The 21,133-nt window shown below is 45.5% G+C and overlaps 1 protein-coding gene across 3 annotated transcripts in view; it reads right to left on the bottom strand.

The window, feature by feature from the left end:
• FAM135B (family with sequence similarity 135 member B) overlaps positions 1 to 21,133 on the bottom strand; it is a 288,328-nt gene that overhangs the window by 89,983 nt on the left and 177,212 nt on the right. For all 3 annotated transcript variants that reach the window (XM_058668452.1, XM_058668449.1, XM_058668450.1), the window contains exon 4: positions 121 to 260. In XM_058668452.1, coding sequence (XP_058524435.1) covers positions 121 to 260 — 140 coding nt within the window. The remainder of the gene's footprint in view (positions 1 to 120; positions 261 to 21,133) is intronic.

Here is a 21,133-nt window from a genome sequence, read left to right as displayed (position 1 = left end):
ACACAGCTATCACATTTCTAAGTAAATGCACTGTTTCCCTCTCGTTTCTCACTTAGTGTACAAGGAGAGGCAAGAGTTGCATGTGGCTGGCGCCGGGTTCACGCCGGGTTCACGACTTACCCTTTCACCATCCAAGAGAAGGTGAGCTCGGAAGATCATGGCATCATTTATGGGCACCTCTTCATTCCTGTACAAGATCTGAAAGACTCGGCTATGTACCGTGTTCTCGTGGATGCAGGCTGAATGCAGGCTGCTGCTCTCTGTGAGGCAAGAACAAAGAAGAGCCCATGAACTTCAGCATGGTCCCTATACTAGCAGCTCACGAAGCAGTCTGTCATGGTTCAGAAAATTCATGACCCCAAACTGTATTAAAAGTTCCCAAGCTTAAAGCCACAGATGAGTGAGACTGCATCATGGGAAGGCTTCTGCTCATTGGAATGCGGTGGAATCTCAGGAGACCTTTGTTCCACATCTTGCAAACTTTCTGATCTTGACAAGGTCATTTGTCAAACTATGGGCACTGCTCCTTGGTAGGAATTTGGAGCCTGCTAAATTCCTCCCATGTTGGCATGTTACCCTTCAGCAATCTCCCTCTCCTAGAAACATTGATGAGGACAGTAGGAGATATAGGGAACTCACCAAGGTGCACCTTACTCTATAAGGATTTCCTAGTAGCCCCACAGGATATCTCTCTCTCTCTCTCTCTCTCTCTCTCTCTCTCTCTCCCACCCCCCCACGCCAAGATGGAGTTAACACATCACTGCCATATTAAGAACACTCTGTCTTGAATTTAAGTAAGATTGCTAATTTTAATTGTTCTACCCATCAATTCTTCTAAGGAATTTGTATAGTTTTGTGTCTTGAGTAGACAATAATTCCTACACACTGCTTCAAAGCCAGGTTGAATGTCAAGAACAAAATCCACTCAATGGGCTGGAGATATGCAATGGCATCCATTGACCAGGGCAGTGAGAAGCAAGGAGGTGGATTCCGCAAATCACGTAACTGCAGTTAGGGCTGTATGTGTTCTCACATAAGTAATAATAATGTTTGTAGAATAAATGCTCATTTAGTCATAATAATGACCAACTGCACGGTATATTACAGCTGCATAAGGTGGCTTTCCCACGTACTCACAGCTAGTTCCTAAGCAAAGTTTCACTGCAGATGAAGAGAACGAGGTATGGACAAGCAGCAGAAAGTCCTTGTTGTGGGCTGAGGAATTCTGCCCTCCTCCCCAAATCCATGTTCCAATGAACCCCTCTGTGATGGAAGGTGTAGGCAAAGCCTCAGGAAAGGAATTAAGTCACCAGGATGGGTTGTTGTGAAGAAGACTGGAGTCCTTAAGGAAGAGGGTAGAGACCCAGTCCCAGATTCACCCCGTCATGTGGGGGTACACTGCAGGAGTTTCCAGGCTGCAAACTGAGAGGAACACCCTCAACGGAGCCTGACCCCCGATTTCCAGACTCTGGAACTGTGGGAAACAAGTTTCCGTGTTCAGTTTATGATATTTTGTTATGGCAGGCTGAGCAAAGGCACGGATTTATGATAAAGCACTGTGTGACTTCATCCTTATATCCATCCCTTAATGGCTGAGAACAGAAAGCAGCAGGTAGCAAAGGGCAGGTGCTCTGAAAAGCATGACTGGAAGAATTAAGTAAGCATGGTGACAAAGGAAGCCACAAAGTAATAAAAATCCTTGCAAGCAACAAAGAAAAACTGCTGGAGTGTCTCGTGCAACATCCCATTTGGCCTAAGGAGTCCCTGGAGGCACAAAGAACCACTGTCACCTCCCCTGAATCAACAGCTACCTTGTAGCTTCAGAGGAAGTGGCACAATGCATGTAAACTTGAAATTGTTCCCAAAGCCACTAGGACACACTTGCTCAAACTTACACTCCTTTGTGAAGAAAATAAAATGCTTAGCCTAATGCAGCCTGATTTGGAGCTGTTGGATTCAAGCTGCTGCGGCCTTTACATAGAAACTCCTGTGTACCGATGCTGCTCTGTCCAGCCCTTTCTCTATCACTGTCAAGGCCCAGCTCATCTATAAACCAGACAACAGCAGCACAGGATGGATGGGGCCAATACTCTGCCGGTCAGAGCTGCTCAGAACCATCAGCTCTCAGGAAAGACAGCAGCACAGCTCCATCACTTGCCTTTGTGGTCAGCTCACATCACCTCTTCGCCAAGCAAGGCACACTGACTGCAGGGGACTGGCTGTGCAGAGAGAGCAGACAGCGCCCTCAGGCCAGCCATGCCTTGGACTGCACTGTAAGCACAGCCTGATGTCTTTTTTATTGTGCTTCTTGAGAATTCCACACGTATCTTCTGTTGAACACATTTTCATTGGCCACATTTTTATGGGGAATTCAACTCCTCTAAGTTGTTTTTTTGTTTTGTTTTAAGCAGAGTGGCAAACCAGACCACAGGACTCGTATGGTGCTTACCGAAGCTCACTAAATTCCACAGTGACCAACGAGGCCCAGGGTGAGGCATTTCTCAGACTCCATGGGATTTTCTGTGTCATTTTCTCATCACTATTAAATACAGTGTAAAACAAGTGTCTTTCAAAAACGGTGAGATACCCATCTGGGACCCAGGCAATTGGGCAATTGCTGGGACAGCACCTGTTCAGGAATCTCCCTCAACAGGCCAGGTACAGATGACATCCAGAAGGAATTACTTCTCTTCTCCCCTTGGCAAAGACACTCCTTGACATGGGCAGCACTGCTTCTCCTGCTTATGTGATGCAGGCTTCTTGATCAGACAACCTGGTTCATCCCTCAAGCATCGAACTCTCACCTACCTCTTAAGATTCAAGCATCAGGATCCGGAGAGAAGGCAGGCACTCACTCTGCACCATGGTAAACCCAGTTTGTATCCTGGGATGCTAACCTTTCCTGGCTATGGTCTAAAGGACCATTTCTATCTTTAGGGCAGTTTTGCTTATTATTTGACAGTCAGATCTGTAGTCAAGAAGTCTAACGAGCAGGTGCAGACAAGAATTTCCAAGGATCTGTCATGTTTTGTTAGTACCATGCATACGGATAGTCGCAGCTTCAACGGGCAAAAGAGAATGGATGAAAAGAAAATCCTGGGGGCATCAAGCAGTGGAGAGAGAAAAGGGAGGAGGGAGAAGGAAAAAGAGACTCCTTCAAATCCTGTAAAAAAGAACCCAAGCCAACAGTTTTACTCTGGACATTCAGGCCAAATAGCACTTACAGGAAGAGTTTGGGATTGCTCCATTTCTTTTCTCTTCCCCAAGATGAGTAATATTAATATTTCTCATACCTAGGTGTTCAGAGCTCAAATGATGACCCCCCCCCCCCGGTTAAGAACTTGCTCCAGCTGCAGAGGGCTGGCTCTAAGTGTGGACCACAGACAGACAGAAGATGTTGTTCATGTGGCGTGGATCTGTGGCCCCAAGGCTCAACCCAGAAGCACCTTAGGGGCATTTACTTGAAGAGATAGATCTCAGTCTCATTCTCAGAATATGACTGTGGCACTGTCTTAGCTCCCTAAACAATTGTGATTTTTATACAGTCAAAACTCAACAGAGCTGGTGTGGTAGTATACTGGGGTAAGCTATTACCTGCAATGCCAGCAGGCCATATGGGTGCCAGTTTCTGTCTCAGCTACTGCATTTCAAATCCAGCTCTCCGCTAATGGCCTAGAAAAGCCGTGGAAGATGTCCATCCACATGGCAGACCTGGAAGAACCTCCAGTTGTTGGCTTCAGCCTGGCCTAACCCAGGTTGTAGAGTGAACTAGCAGATGGAAGATCTCTCTGCAACTAACTCAGTCTTTTAAATAAATCACAAATCATATTTTTAAAAAGCTCCAAAAGAAATTTTTCTCCTTCCCGGGTCTGAGGCCAATTGGGTACTTGAGAAATAAATTTCTGAGAATTCACAACTACACGTTTTCAAGCCCGGGGCATAATTATCTGTGTGAGCCCTCCATCATGTTAGAACCAACAAGTAGGAAAGCCCCATGATAGTGAGGTTCATGGCATTCCAACTTTGGTTTTAGTCTAGTTGAGAGGACATCTCCTTTGTAAAGGAAAACACAAGTTCTAGACTTGGCCTCATCACTTCCTGACCTGCATGGGCTGGGACTAGTCATTAAATCTGAGCTCAGTAAGGCAAGAAAAATGTTCTGCCTGATTTCTAAATTGAGTGTGGGCCTTCGATGAAATAAGTAAAGTTCTTTTACCTGTAAAATTTTCAAAAGATAAATACATTTCAAAAGATGATAATGATGATGCCCGTTACACCAGGTGCTACTGTCACTGTTGTTGGGAATAGGAAGAACAGAAAATCACATTTCCTTACATTTTTCTGAAAGACTTTAGGAATAGGTAAAAGAGAAAGACACATTGAAAATGTATCAGCTGTTTCTTCTGGGGAGGGCCAGAATATTTCCCTTGGTGAGACAAGTGTCAGTGACCAGCAGGGCCAGCAAGCACTCCTGTCCACAGTGGAGAGGGACAATGCTGACCACCTGTCACTCCACACACGTCCAGTCACAGAAAAGCAAGTGAATCAATCCAGATAGGACGCAGGGAATTTCTTGGGAAGAAAGTACCAGGCTCTTGTTGAGTTTCTAGGGAGCCTGCAAAGTGAGGAGGCCAATTAGAACAGGCTTTTTCTCAGCCAAGGAGGTATCAAATGCCTCTGTTGGTCAGGCAAGGCAAGGCATCTGCACCTGGCGAGGCAGGGACCCAGAACCATGACTGAGTGCATGCACACAGGCCCAAGGCCTTCTGGGGAGGAGGCTGCTCTGTCTACACTGTGAGCTGGAAGGTTCTATGAACCACTTAACCTGAATGGAAAGTCGTGCTTGGAAGCGCAATGGCTGAACAAGCGAATGTTGTGTTCTGTTTTGTTTTGTACTGCTAGTACAAATGGAGTATCACAAACTGAGAGGTTTATAAGAAACAGAAATGTATCTCAAAGCTCTGGAAGCTGAGAATTTCAACACCACGAGTGCTGCATCACCCCATGGAAGAAGGCAGAGGGCCGAGAGACAAAAGGGGGCTGTCTCATGGTACTACAATGTCAGAAATCCCACCATGCTTTAAATGTGCAATCTCTCCACACTGTTACTATAGTAACTAAATTTCAACAGGAGCTCTGGAGGGGGCAAACATTCACTCACAGAAACACAAAAATATGTTCTATCTTACATTGGAGGGGAGCATTAAGTTAAAAAAAAATAAAGCTTGAACAAACAATCTACCATGTGTATCAGCTTGGCTGAAGTGCTTGGTCAAACTTTGCTCTTAAATCTTTTTCGAGAAAATTGATAGAAACAGCATACGACTATAGGCCTAGCGGCTTTGCGACTGTTTTAAAATAGGTGTGAGTAACTTGGCGCATCTTCTCACTCGATTATTAAAGCCCTTGCCTATTTTCCTACTAGACAATGCTCTTTTTTTACCTTTTATTTGTTGAACTCCATTTAGTAAGTCCTTAAGTCTTTGACCACAATGCAAATTAAACAGCTTATAAAAAGAAAATTCAAGCAGGAAAAACCTAATTGTCTGGAGAATCCTAATCTGGGAGCTCAAGATGAGGTCACCTGGTGGCCTGAGCAAAAACCCCTGGACATGCGAGTTCACCATGCCACACTTTAGCAGAGACCCTGCGTGCCCAGGAAGCACCCATCAGACCCAGCTCCAACCACACCTGGCATTCAGGGGCAACGCCTAAGGGCATTGGACAATGAGAAATGAGAGAGGCGGATTAGCATCTCTAAACATGGAGCCCAGTACAAACACCCCTACTTGGAATGTCTGAGCATTTTTAACTGGCATTTCAATTGACTACCAATTTTTAGCTTAATGTGCTGCACATTGTCTACTGAATACTTACCTTTATGCATGCAGATATAAGTGAATGCTTACCCATAATCCTAGATTAGCACATTTCTATAAATTCTCCTACAAATATTCATTCATTACAGATTTATTAATCGCCTGCTTTTGATTCTTTTACTAGTTGCTAATTGTCCTAGGTCTTGGACAAATCACTGGATGCATCAGTGAACTTCAAGATTCTTTGTAGGCTTTTTTTTTAAGAGTAAGTAGTTCCCTTGTGTAGCTTCAAGGACATCTCTTTATCAACATGAAAACTTCATTTCTATAAATTCATTGCAGCACTTTATATAGGCCAATTTAAAATTTTAATTGAAGTGATCAATTATGTACAACAAATTGAGCTTACATATAGATGCTATGAAGTATGATTTGGAATTGTCACTTTTTTCTCGAAATACATTATAAGCATGAAGTGGTTTTGCTCATTGGAAGCTGTTCTACAGAAGCCAGTCGGGAACAGCTTGATCTAAGTCCCATATGATTTATTTTGCTATCTCATGACTTAGTGAATTGAGTTTTCATTTTATCTTGAACAGAAATGATTATTCAGGGTGTTACAAACTCAGTGTCAAGGGGCCAGTAGAACAATGACTCCAACTCCTGTCTTTTAATTCTTCTATTTCTTAAACTGTCTATCCAGTTATGAAGCTGTCACTGGTGAAGGTGCAACCATGAACAGACATTTTCTTCCATATTTAGCACATTTTTCCCAACCTTTTTCTGTGCTAACTTCACTTTTATACTCTATCACTTCTGCTATAAAAGAAAAACAATTTTATTCTTAGAACAACAAGCTTTGCATATTATAGTCACTCTAATACCCACCAACTCCATTAGTCCAGTGATTATAAAAGAATGAAGGACTAGAGGGAGCAGCCTTGTGGAGATCATCCCACAGTGGCTGCAGTCAGTGGACGGGTCCAGCGCCCAGGGTTCTAACTTCCATCCTACGTTGCAAACAAACTCCAGTTACAACGTGTGGTGACACTAGGGTCTGGCTGCAATGCATACTACAGAGAGAGGAAAAGTAAACTCAAAGCTGTTAAAAATGCCATTTAGCCTACTTAACATGGTCAAGGGTTGTTGTTGCAATCTAGCAGTAGCATTCTCTGATCGATCCTGAATGCGCACAATTACTTAATTGTAAACCATTGTGACCTACATATCAAAATGAGCCCTTGATAGCACTCTGTTGGCTAATGATATGTCCTACTCGATAATCTTCAAGAAAAAGGCCAGAGTGTCACCTCTAGGGTGCTCTTCACCAGCCGGGTTTCCTTCAGGCTGGTCCTAACTATTGAGTGTTCTCAGGTGCTTTCAAATTGTATTTAAATAACAGAAACCAGTGCATGTCTAGTACATCATGCTTTCATAAGGACAAGAGACTTAGGTTGAAAAGTGTGGATTTATTTTAAGCTCCGCCATTGACACTCAGTACCTGGGAACAAAGGATTTACAATGTGGGCCTCAGTTTTCTCAACTCTGTACAGAGGATTGGAGTGGAACATGTTTTAGGATGAGCAAGACTGAACGCAACGACAGATCAAAGTGTGTTACAAGACGCAACACATGATAGGGGCTCAGAGAAATGACAGAGAGCAAGCAGGCAGCAGATCACCAGCGCTGTACAGTGGACACGGCTGTCGAAGGCTGTCAGGAATTAGCCACTCTAGCCCACTGCGGGGAGAGCTCTCTGTGAAAGCGAGGCAGGGAGAAAGATCTTTAGTTGTCCTTCTGAGAAGCAAAGAAAGCAGGCTCGCTGCAGGGCAGCAGGTACTGCCTGGGGTGAAGAATGCAGGATCTTCTTGTGTAGGAAATGGAAACATTTTGGCGATGAGACTCTGAACTTGCCCAGCCTATCTTTTAACTGTGAAGGGTGACAACAAGATGCTCTCTCTGCCCGATCCTGCCTGCTCAGGTCAGGTATCTAAGTTTAGGGCTTCTCTCTTGTTGCACATACATTTCTATGCTATTAATCACAGGTGTTGGTCCCTAATCCTTTCTCCTGTGAAAAGCCATGTTTCTGCCCAAGAGGACCTAAGCCTTTTTTCCAAAGGTCATCTGCTGAATGTAATCAAGTCCACAAGCTGCAAGTTAATGGTATTAAGAAGGTAGAAAGTTGATCCAGCAACATAGTTTAGAGGGTTAGATGAGATCTTCAATCCGAGAGAGAAAGAGAGAGAATCTTCCATCCACTGATTCATGCCCCCAAATATCACAAAGACCAAGGTAGAACAGCTGAAGTCAAGAGCCAGAAACTAAATCTGGGTGTCCCACATGAGCACTAGAGACTCAAGCATGAGGTCCACAATTTACTGTCACCTCACCAGGCCCTTTAGCAGGGAGCTGGATGGGAAGTGGAGCAGCCAGGACTCAAACACGTGTTCTGATCCTGCATGCAACACCAGCCCCAATTTTGCTGGTTTTCGAGGAGGTAGGGAGACCCCCAGCATCAGATGACACAGCCAAGGGGACCCTCACCAAAGCCTGCATCAACATATTTGAACTTTGAATATCTGGAACCATGAATCAAAATAAACTGTAGCTCTTTACTAAATAGACTGCCTCAGCAATTTCATAATGACGAAAGCTGGAGTAAGGCACCGAGGCTTGCTTTTTCAATTTTTAAAGATTTATTTATTTTTATTGGAAATACAGATATAAAGCAAGGTGTAGAGACAGAGAGGAAGATTTTCCATCCACTGACTCACTGCTTAAGTGGCCACAACAGCCAGAGCTAAGTCAATCTGAAGCCCGGAGCCTCTTCCGGGTCTCCCACGCAAGTGCAGGGGTCCAAGGCTTTGGGCCATCTCCAACTGCTTTCCCAGCTCACAGGCAGGGAGCCGGATGGGAAGCAGAGCAGTCAGGACATGAATAGGCACCCATATGGGATCCTGGCACACACAAGGTGAGGACTTTAGCCTTTATCATACTGGCCCCAGCACCGAGGCTTTCTACACCACTTACAAGCAAAGACCTGTAGTCCCATCTCTATCTGGAGAAGCCTGATGCCCTGCCCACTTGGTATTATTGTTAAAGAAGATGATAAACGGAGAGCCCAAGGTGAAAGACTCGTGTTTCCCAAACACGTTATGGCCCTGGTTTTACCTGTCGAGCTAACAAAATCCTTCCTGCTAGACTCAGATCCCCACCTCCCCTCCCCAGTCACCAGCACATTCTGAGATTCACTCTCCGGATGTGCACGTGGCGCCTGTGTGTGGCCCACCTCTTTGATTTCCTGTCACATGGGACATTGAAAAACTTACTTCCTGCTTCTGCTCTCACCACCCACTAGTCTACTCATATTTAAAGACAGAGCAGAGGTCTTAGTGCCCCTGCACTTAGAGCAACATCCAAGTCCTTCCGTGGTGCTGAGGGACGAGTGCAGAGGCTGCAGTGAGAGGGAGGTCTGCCTAGACGCAGCTTGGCGCAGCACCCAGGCCTGGCAAGCATTCACAGCAAACACGCTGCTCAGAGCTCAAGCGACTTCCTCCCTGGAAATCCGGCAGTGACGCCGGATGGCGTCTGTGGAAGACTGAGTCACACCCGTGTGGTGAGCCCACTGAGGCAGCCCTGCTTCCTGCGAAGTCCTGTCAATGAGTCTGCCAATTTGGAACCCTGCTCTGTTACCAACGGCCGGCACAGATATGCCCGAAGCACACATGGGTTTTTCTGAGAAAGGTGTAACTGACACTCTCGTTGTGCAGTCCGTTCTATTAACAAGTCATCAGGAGGTCCAGCCAATGGAGGCAAAAAGCCCTGATGATGTGTTCCAGGCTTTCCTGGGCCATCTGTCTCGGCCATCTGCTTCCCCAAAATAACTAAGTATAGCACAATTGCAGCTAATCAAATAGTTGTAAAGACTTCAGTGTCCCCACCCAACCAGGGTCCCCAGGATGGTCCACAGAGCAGAGAGCTGTTCCATCCACAGTGACCTTGGCCTTAGTTGGAGATCACAGACTGCAAAGAGTAGCTCTGGCTTGTCTCTACTATAGCAGGGATTGACAGAGTCCCTTGAAGTAGGTGAGACCAGGTGGCCACTATCTTCCACAGACACAGAGCATCCCTCTGGTGCTGAGCCAAACCTGACAGGTCCAGTAAGAGATGAGTCACCTCAGCCCTAACTCTCTCCAAGGGCTGAAGTTTCCCTTCCCCAACCTAAGCCTACCTGCCCTCCTTCTCTGAGTCTGACCAATGGCCCCTTTTTCCGTGTCCATTAGAGCATATACTAGGCTATCTGTGGGGGCCTGACAGGTTGGCAGGATATTCAGCACTGAGTAGCTCAGATACCACTCCTTGAAAATGCACGTCACGCAAGTGAGGCCAGCTGCCTCAATGCTCTGACCACACACTGTAAACAAACAGGGGTCCCGTGCGAAGGGCCGGTGTACCTGGCCACCATGTGGGATTTGGAATCTTTTATGACACTTGCTCCTATCAGATTCAGGGGCCAAATGTTGCTCCTGAATAAAATGAACAAAGCGTCCCCCTGCCATGTGCTAGTCAGTACTGTGGAGGCCCTGTGTGCCACTCATCTTTGTCTTTACACTTCCTATGTTTTCAAATCTCCTGCTGTCCCTCTAGCCTCACCATGCCCTGAGTTCCTGCCTTCCAGGACCCTGGAAGGTCCCAACACAGACAAACTCCCCTTCCTTTACTCAGCTCCTTCCCCCTGCTTGTACATCAGTGCCTCCCATGCATGGGCAATTGTATTCGGCTCTGGGGATGGCCCATTGTCTTCAACCCCAATCTCTTCAATCCCTGTACCCTTTGTTTCTTCAAGTCCCAACCCAATTAGTCACGGGGTGTCTGATGGGGTTACCCCAACTCAGGCCAGGCCTCTGTTGAACCATATGAAAACCTTTCAACTCCAAGGGGTGAGTATGTGGCAACACAGGTTCAGCTGCAGGCCAGGATGCTCATAACACATTTCATACTGCCCGTTCAAGTCACTGCCACCATGCTCTTAATCTAGCTCCCTGATAATGCATCCTGGGAGGCAGCAGGTGGTCGTGACTTCAGTTCCTGGGCCCTCCTGTGGGCCTTTGGGGAGTGAATCAATAAACAGAAGATCTCTTTCTCCCCCTATCTGTTTCTGTGTCTCTCTGTCTCTTTTCTTTCTCTCTCTCTCTCCCCATCTAAGTAGATGTAAATAAGGACAACATATTTTTAAATTAATTACTTACTTTTATGATACAGTTCCATAGGCTCAAGGATTTCCCTTTCCCTTCCCAACTCCCCACTTTTCACAGATAACTCCTGTATCATCACAACAGCATAGTCCTGGGCCCAGCACAGTAGCCTAGTGGCTAAAGTCCTTGCCTTGCACTTGCCAGGATCTCATATGAATGCCAGTTCATGTCTCAGATGCTTCATTTTCCATCCAGCTCCCTGCTTGTGGTCTGGAAAAGCAGTCAAGGACGGCCCAAAGCCTTGGGACCTTGCACCCGCATGGGAGACCTGGAAGAGGCTCCCAGCACCTGGCTTTGGATTGGCTCAGCTCTGGCTGTTGTGGCCACTTGGGGAGTGAATCAGTGGACGGAAGACCTTCCTATCAGTTGTACAGCACTAAGTACAGGACACCAGAGTGTTTGCCACACATCCTGAGTGCTTTGGAGATACTTCTCACCTGCATTTCCACACCTGTTACCTTAGCCCAGGGGACAAGCGCAGCAGTCCCAGGCTCAGCACCAGGGAGACTGGCACTGATGTTTCAGGAAGAGCGCCTTGTGGGATCCAGCCTGGCTCCATCTCCTCCCCATCTGTCCGGTCCGTTTCAAATATTCCTTCTCTGAGAGTCCCAGCTGAGAGTGAATGTTCTCACCTATAGATCACACAGCTCAGTACCTCTGAAAGCTGCTAGCTTGCCATCCAGCACACAGCCTTTCAAGTCACCAAAACTATTAACTGAGAATCCCAGAGCTGGGCAGCATCTGCAAACACCAAAGACTCTCTGGTATTGAGGGAGGCCGGAGAGGTGAACACTGCAGCCCAAGTGTCAGCGTTAGAATCTCAAAGCCACCCTCCAGTTCCAGGGCCGTGGATGCTTGCCAGAGCACTTAAGGGCTATCCCAAAATTCTCTCAACCCCTGAATCTAAGCAAATTCTAAAAAACACCTGAGTGTCCTAGCCTCACCTGCTCAATGTAAGCCTGTTTCCACAGTTGGCTCCAGGATCGATTCCCACATGGCCTGTGCTCACATCAGTCTATCATGGCACAGAGGTCACCCTGACATTCACTGTTTAGGCACCAAGGCTACCATCTGCTGGCCCTGGTTGTTTGTGGCCAAGGGCTGGGTATAGCTCATCTCTTTGGTCCTAAACATTCTTGAATATCTCCAGGAAAACTGAGTCCTATTTCCTCTTAAACCTGATATTCCCTACCGATGTTAAAAAGTCCTTTATATTCTCTTGCTAGGAACAAAATATACAAAGATGGCTAATCTCTCACCTGAGTAGCACTCAGGTTACCTATGGATCTCCCTTTTGGCTCTTCACTGGTCTTCACTGCTCAACTTCACCAAGTCTGGTTTATGAACCCTGAGCAACACCACAAATTTTACAAAGATGGTTCATTCCCTGACTATTGCTATATGTCCAAGACAACTCAGTCTGCATCATTCTTTTTTTTTTTTTTAAAGATTTTATTATTATTGGAAAGCCAGATATACAGAGAGGAGGAGAGACAGAGAGGAAGATCTTCCATCTGATGTTTCACTCCCCAAGTGAGCCGCAACGGGCCGGTACACGCCAACCCGAAGCCAGGAACCAGGAACCTCTTCCGGGTCTCCCACGTGGGTGCAGGGTCCCACGGCTTTGGGCCGTCCTCAACTGCTTTCCCAGGCCACAAGCAGGGAGCTGGATGGGAAGTGGAGCTGCCGGGATTAGAACCGGCGCCCATATGGGATCCCGGGGCTTTCAAGGCGAGGACTTTAGCCGCTAGGCCACGCCGCCGGGCCCGCATCATTCTTGATCATCAGCAAAATTCCACCAAATCCCACCTGGTCAGTCACATGAAGTGTGACCATCCTCCTGATTCTAGTGGCTTTTTTCATGTCCCTACTTGCAGAACTCCTGTAAAGACCACTTCTGCCCTCGCCCCAGAGTCACTCCCCATCCCGCTTACAGTGGCTGCTTTGTTCCTTGTGCACTCGCCACATCCTGGACCCTAAATGGCCCTAAGCACAGAGCCACAGATGAAATGTATGTCCACAGCCTGGGCTTCTCATGCAGTGAAAGCTTCTGTGATTGCACCATCTGTGCAAAGTAGAGAACAGTCACCTTGAGTCAGCTTCTCCTCCACCTTCTGCCAGGTGCTCCAACCCCTCTCCATCTCAGTCACCAACAGACCCACCCATGCGCCCCTGGCTCCTCACCCTCACCTGAACTGCTCAGGCATCTCTGTTCCGCTCCATTGCCTCCCAGGTGGGTTGTCTCTCTCCACAAGTTTGCATGGAAGAGGCTTTCAAATATGAAAAACAAATCAAGCTGCTTCCAGCCCCAAATCCCTCAGTATCTTTCCATACCACAAAAGATAAAGAGGAAAAAAAGACCCTATATAATGTTCAAAACCAATTTTATCCAGGCCACACTAGGTTACCGGTACCCTTGCCACATTTACCCACACTATCCCCTCTACGTGGCATGGAACCCCTCCTGGAGGACAGAAAAGTTTCTACTCATCTGTCACTTTCCAGCAAGCTTCTCTACTCTGCCTTGAGATGGTCTGCGATTCTTTTCCCAACAGTAGCCGCCTGCTTTAGGTGGAGTCCTCTGTAAAGGCTGTGGTATCTGCTTGCTTGACAGATCATTGCTGGATATGGAAGTTTTAAATAAATATTATTTGGCTTGAAAAAGAGGACAAAACCCTTAACCCATGGACCTTTTCATCTTTAAAAGCATTTCTTCCTCATTTGACCATTATCAAAAATCCACAAAAGTATACAGAAGGCAAGTTATTCACTTGATGTGATGAAATGAGCCAGCACTCTACAGAACAGTTCAGAAATGCCCGCCTCCCTGGCTCCACTCTTCTTAAATGCTTTGAGATTCAGTTTCCTATCCCTTGAAAAGTGGAGCTGGAGCTTTTTCTCCAGGACAGCAATAAGGACATATACAATGCTGTCTACAAACAATACTAGCACCACAGCTGGGAGTTTCAGCTCTGCAGTCAATGGAAATCTGTTAGTGTCACCAGTTACTGATCCACAAAAACAGAAGTTAGCCACTGCACGCATTTCAGAAAGCTGGGGAGAAGCACACTTACGTCAAGGCAGATAAACAAGAACATTCATTTCTGAGAGTCATGACTTTCATTGTGCCTTAAACTTTAACAATATTAGCCTAAAGTGTTCTAAACCAAAGCCATCAACAGCAGAGAACGTGTGCTCAAGTGAAGCGTTTGTGCAAGAATTGGGTGAAGGAGAAGCAATCTTTATCTGATGTCAGATTTTATGTGAAATTCTTGTCATTTATCTGTTCATCTGTCCATGCACCATCGATCCACTGACTCAGATCCTAAGTTCTGAGTGACTAAGATGAATCAGACAGGTGAGTCAGGACACCGGAAAGGAAAGCCCTGTCTTCACAGCAATTACACGATAAAAGAAGCAAGCAACAAGGCCAGACTCTCAAGTCATCATTTGGTTCTTAGGCCACACAAGCTACCAAAACTGGCAATGCAAAAAAAGAGAGAAACAGAGACAAAAATTGGCATGATTATAGTTTGTTCAAATGTAAGCATGACAGAATCCAGAAGAGACCCTGAAAATCAATAATAATAAAAATAGATTTAGAAACAGAGCTCACCAACAAAGTATGTAGGAATTACGGCTCTTGGACCCATCGGTCAACTTGGGAGAGGAGGGAGGGAAGGGAAGAGGGGATTTGGGAGAGGTGCATGACACTATGATACTGTTTGTGGAGAGCTGCTGCTGCACAGCCTCTGTTTCCTCGAAAAGGGAAGAGAACAGAGTATCAGTGCCTTCATTGTGTGGAGGACAATGCTGAGGGGCACAAGCCCACAGTTTGGGGCCAGGAATCCAGAGCATGTTTCACTCCTTTGTAAATTACAACAGTAGAGGCTAACAAACTTGGATAAGCATAGTATATTCTGAATTCATTGAAACAAAGAAGGCACCGCTGCTCATGAGTCAGAGGTAAAACAAATGGGGGAGCGAGTTGGTCTGGTGTCATTTTAAGTCTTTCCCAAGGAAGCCATCTTGTGAGGCTAAAAGACTCCAGGAGGCAATGTCAATGTGGATGAAATATGTCCAGTTACGAGGTGGAGACACTGGATGGGCTGATTGGGGTCAGTCGGAGCGAGCCCTGAGTGTGTGTCAAGTGACAGCAAGTGTCTCAAGTGCACCATGATACCAAAGTCAAACACGCCATGACCCTGACGCCAGGCAAGTCCTGACATCACTACTCTCCTGTTTCTCCAGGTCTACCAGGAAATAATGTCAATTACAGCATAAGGTTTTTGGAAAGAGTATTTATGTAACCAGAAAAAGCTACCTCCAAAAGGGAAAAAAATGCGATACTTTAAAAAGTTTGAAATATCTGTATGACTTTAAAAAATAAAGTTAAGAATAAAGTACAAGCTGCATGTTGTCAACTTGATATATCAAAGAATCACTATCAAAAAAAAAATACATTTTGCAGTTACAGAACTAAGAAGCAAATTATCCAAAGAGAAAGAAGCCAAAGTTGTAAATGTGGAACATACGGATAATGAACAAAAATAGTCAATGAGCACAGAAAAATATAATCTCCTTAGCAATCAGGGAAATGCCAATTAAAACATGCTACATTTTACCTTTCTAGACTGGGTTGAGGAAATTGATATTTTCATAAACTCCTGGAGGGAGTTTAAGTTAATACTCTTCAGTGGAGTTTGGCAGACTTTTTAAAAACAATCAAATCTGCAGTCCTGTGACTGACTCTGCACTTTGCATCTCTGTATCATCCCTTCAGAAGCTCTTCACTCATTTGTGCAAAGTGCAGAGTGTGTACCACGTCATCGCCTTTTGTAAAAGTCCTCAAAACAGGGGCACTTTAGTACATGTGAATCTCCTTTCCAACACCGCACCTGATACCTAGTATCTCCTGATTCCCCCATAAACAATCCCGCCCACAGCCAATCTCAAACTTTTGGGTGATGTTCCTAAGTATGAAGCACTGGGCACAATCAGCCCTCATGGGCTGGCGCAAGCGGGGGGAATACACTTCTGTCCCCAATGGTGGATGTGAACAGATTTTGTTAAGACAGGAAAACCAAAATCTACGTATTATCTATTCATGGGGAGAGTGTGAACTGAAAAGAAGAGAATATATTCCAACAAGTTAGGATCATTTGTTTGGGACGAGGATTTAGGTGGTGGTCCGAGGTGCCCGCAGCCTTACCCAGAATATTCTCATGGAGTATTCTGTCATAGGTCATGTAAGAACACAATTAGTGAAGTCAGGAAATCTTCGAAATAACAAATCTGTTATTCATGTAGCCAAAAGTCATAACAAAGCAAAATTCACAGGAAAGTAGATCCCCGGGGGCTCCTTTGTTGGTCTGCCTTCCACTGCCATCTCTCATGTACGCTGAGGCTTTTCCACGAAGTACATCAACACCGCGTGCTGGCTGCTGCAAGTGATCAGGGGACATAGGTCAAGTGTCCCAACTGAGCTGCACAAAGGTGTTGATGACGTGAATTTGTATTTTATAGAAGTATAAACCTAGCCAGGAAGGGAAAAGGAGGCACACATGAAGCACGTGTGACATTGGATCTCTGACCTTCTCTATGCTAAGTCAAGAAAAGAAGGCTCCAGGACCAGAAACTTCCTTCTAGATGAATACCACATCAAGACAGACCTGAAGGCCAAGCAGCTTGGGGAGCAGAAAGGAGAGCAAAGGGAACAAGACACACAGATCAGAGGGCGGGGACTTTGTGAGGATGTGGCAACCAAGTCCACCGAGCTGGCACTTGGCATGGCAGGATGAGGTCAAAGAGGTAGGCAGCACCTGTGCTGGGACAGCCTTGCTGACCAGGTGCCTGCTGACCAGCAGCGAAGACAGAAAGCAAAAAGGGCACACACTGATTCCTTCAAGCAAACACATATTTTGTAAGAACAAAGAAAAAGAACGAGAGAAAATCCATCAGAAACAACCAACGAATCAGTAATGTCCTCTCAGAACATCTGCTCTAACAGAGATCAAAAACCTTCTACCTTACGGAGATGTGGAGACGCATGCAGGATTTTGACCAAGACATAGGTCTGTGATACACAGCAGTCCCCTTGTTACAATGCTTGCCTGTACAGGCTGGGCACCAGTCCCCTCTCAAAGCAAAGCCATCACTGCTTCGCTGCTTTGGCTTCTGCACACCCTCCTGGCAGCTCTCTCATGACCACGGCCAGAGTGGTTCTCCTGTGAACACTTACTGCCCATTGACTCGGTCACACAACCTCTGTCTCTATGGAAGAAAACCTCTCTCCTTTTCATTTACTTTATGACAATACAATCAGCTCAGCAGAAAATACTAGCGCTTTTCATCTGCGTAACACAACCTGGATATCAGTTCTCCAAATGGCAGGCCCTTGCTGACAGTTCACACATGGTGCATGCCATGAAATTCCACTGGGCAGGAAGAATAGTCTATGAATAAATGCATCATTTTCCTCGTCTTCTGCCTTATCTTTTTTTTTATGTGCCTGTTAGTCGTAGAACGTTCACTGATTAATGGACTGTCCATTCACTGGTTCAACAAATATTCCTGAGCTATTCTCAGGTTTGCACTCCACTTCTGGCAGCTTTGGCCCTACATCCTTCCAAGTATTGACTCCAGCTTGGTGGCACCTACTTAGGGGCCCCTGAAATTCAGGAGAATAAACTTATCTTTGCACCTCTTAGGACTCTCACCTGAACAGCATTTGCCCAACTCTGTTTCCCATGTACAGTTGCAGTTTGTGCTTTGTTTCACATTCATTCCAGCTAAAGCCCAACTGGGAAAAGGAATTCTTGGCTATCACCATCATACTGCATCATCTCCCGTGTTCCTGTCCATCCCCGTCTCCCGCAGTGACTCAGACAGCTTCTCTAAGTGCCAGAAAGGTCCTTTTCTCAGCACTGCATAGAAAGATCACAAAACATCCACACTCCAGCCATAGCACACCCAGCGGTGTCTGCGTAGTCCACACTCCAGCCGTAGCACACCCAGTGCTGTCTGCCTAACCCGGGACTTCACAGGCCATTGCACAGGGACGTGGACTATGTTCAGGGTCTTAGGAGGAAGATGTAACACAGAACACCACAGGATACACTCATGGCGCAGCACATAAGACGCTCCAGAATGTGCTCGAAAGTGTTAGGCTCCGATCCACTAAGTGGTCCTGAACAGGGAGACACATGACAGCTTGCAGTCCAGGGGCAGAGAAGTGATCACAGAGAGACACTCCGGCCTGAATCCTTCAGTGTCTGACAGCAGCAATCCCATCCAACTAGAACTCAGGACTTCTGTCCTTGAAAAAAAAAATCATTTTTTTCTCAGATTTCAAGTGCAGAAGTCACATAAAAGATGATTTTGGAAAGTTGTTTCTGCCATAACTTATGTTTGCTGATTTATAATCCTGATGACTTTTTTTATTATTGTAGCACTGGCTGGGTAGGCACACAGAAACTTTTCTGTTTCAATAACAGAGGAACCTAGCACAGAGATCTGGTTGCAAAGGAATGGGGACGGGGGCCCAGCACAGTAGCCTAGCGCATAAAATCCTTGCCTTGCACTTGCCGGGATCCCATTTGGGTGCCGTTTTGTGTCCCGGATGCTTCACTTCCCAGCCAGCTCCCTGCCTGTGGCCTGGGTAGGCAGTTGAGAATATCCCAAAGCCTTGGGGCCCTGCACCCACGTGGGAGACCCAGAGGAGGCTCCTGGTTCCTGGCTTTCGATCGGCTCAGTTCCAGCTGTTGTGGCCACTTAGAGAGTGAATCAGCAGATGGAGGCTCTTTCTCTCTGTATCTCCTCTCTGTATATCTGCCTCTCTAGTAAAAATAAATAAATCTTAAAAAAATGTTAAAGGCTGTGGGAATGGACTGAGAAAGCAGAAGCAAACACCACTGGTAACTTGGATAGCAGGCGGGGCTGAGTGTGAGCTGAGGAGGCAGCGGCTGAGAGACAGAGAGTGGCTTGTCTAAGACCTCCCATGGAGCCCAAATCCAGGCCAAGGGACACCTGTGCATCATGAACCATTAGGACTGTGCCTCTCTGCTGGCCACTCCTCACTGAGTCCTGCTGCCTGCCATAGGTGGGTGGCTCACGACAGGGGCCTGTCCCCTGGGCTTTCGGCACCTCCAGACATTATCTGCTCTCAGGGTCTGAAGAATTCATCAAATATAAGCTCTTTGCTACTTGCAACTTTCTAAAAACGCCACACACAAAACCTTCTGACAATGATCTGGTTTTGAACAAACAGCCTGCCTGAAAAGTGGCTGCATCATGGTGGCTATAATTAGACTGGGAAAATGGCAATGTCTTGGTGAAACACTGGGCTTCAAAAGGTCAGGTGTAAGCACGCTCATTTGACTAATGGAAAGCCTTTCTAGGGCCAAAGACAAATAGGACATAGGCATACAATTTCTATCACACAAGTGTTTAAAGAAGAAGCAGCTCTTCCGTAAAATGGAAGCATTCCAAACTCTCCTTACAAGTCCAGCATTACTCAGATAGCAAAGCCAGAGAAGAAAACTACAAACCAAAAACCTCAGTGACCACAGATGTAAAAGTGTCTCATAAAACACCAGCAAACCTGATCTACCAGCACAATAAAATGGTCATATACCATGATTACAAAGGATTTGCCAGGAGGATTCTTCATTCACGCATCTGTGGACGTGAGGCACCACATGAACGCAAGGAAGGAAGAAAACCACAGGACCAGCCCGATCAATGAACAAAAAGCACCTGGGGAAATTAAACATCCTTTCATGATAACCAGCTTCACAACAGATGCAAAAGGGGTGTCCCCCATCATACTGATGGCCATGACATATAATAAAGCCCAGGCTAACGTGATACTCAGTGGTGAAAGTGCAAAGCACTTCTAAGATCAAGAGAGAGAGACAGGGAAGCAAACTCCTACCACTTCAGTTGAACACAGGATTGAAAGTCTGAGTTACAGAAAGTAGGGAAGTGAAAAGAACAAAAGGCATCCACATCGGAACAGGTAAAATGCATATCTGCAGACACCACCTTATGACAGAACAGCCCCTGAGGGTACATCGAAGATGTGCAGAACAAATTCCCAGAATGGAAGCAAATCACTATTTATGATTCAGGATGCAAAATCAACGTACAACACTTAATTGTGTTTCTGTCCACTGAAGGAAAACTACCTGAAAAATAAGCCAATAAGGCAGCCTCATTTACAGTAGCTGTGAAAATGATAAAAAAAATTAGGAATAAATTTAACTAAGCAGGAAATGATCTGTATACTAACAACTATTGCATAGTGATATAAGAAACTGAAAACAAGACAATTGAAAAACATCCTATCTTCATGGTTGGAAGAATTAACATAGTTAGATTCAAAGTAATTCCTATAAGAATTCCAATATCCTTTGTCACAGAAAAAGAAGAAGAATCTCAAAATCAATATGGAACCACAAAAGACCTTAAATATCCAAGGAACATTTTGAGTGAAAAGAAAAAAATAGGCATCACACTCTCTGGTTTCAAAATGTACAAAAGCCATAATATACAAATATACAAAATATACAAAGCTATAATAATCAAAAAGGATGATTCTGTCATGAAAAGATGCAGAGCCCCCTTGGAACAGAAAAGAGAGTTAAGAAATAAATCATACATTTAGGCCAATTGATTTATAGTGCCTAAAGGACTACAAATAAATGGGGTAGGAAAACTGGATTTCCACATGTGAAATAATGAAATTAAATACTTACCATCAGAACAACAGCAAGGAGCCCTGAGTGGACCGCAGAAACAGAAAAACAGTAAACTTCCTTCGGGACTAGGGAGAGAAGCTTTCTCTGGTCCTTACCTAGTTCCAACTTTGGACCCCTACCCTCTCTTGCAATGACCACCAGGGTCATTACGGAGCAACTCCCCCCCAAAAAAGAAAAAAAGCAAACAAACAAAAAAATTAGAATAAATAGACAGAAAACAACACGGAAAGCTTGGAACCAGATAGGAAATGGTCAGCGTGGATTCACATATACCTTACTAGGTAGGACACAAAGATTA

The sequence above is a fragment of the Ochotona princeps genome, chromosome 9 (assembly GCF_030435755.1).
Source record: "Ochotona princeps isolate mOchPri1 chromosome 9, mOchPri1.hap1, whole genome shotgun sequence".
Lineage (NCBI taxonomy): Eukaryota > Metazoa > Chordata > Mammalia > Lagomorpha > Ochotonidae > Ochotona > Ochotona princeps.
The sequence above is the reverse complement of the archived record's forward strand: the minus strand, read 5'-3'. Positions and strand labels throughout refer to the sequence as shown.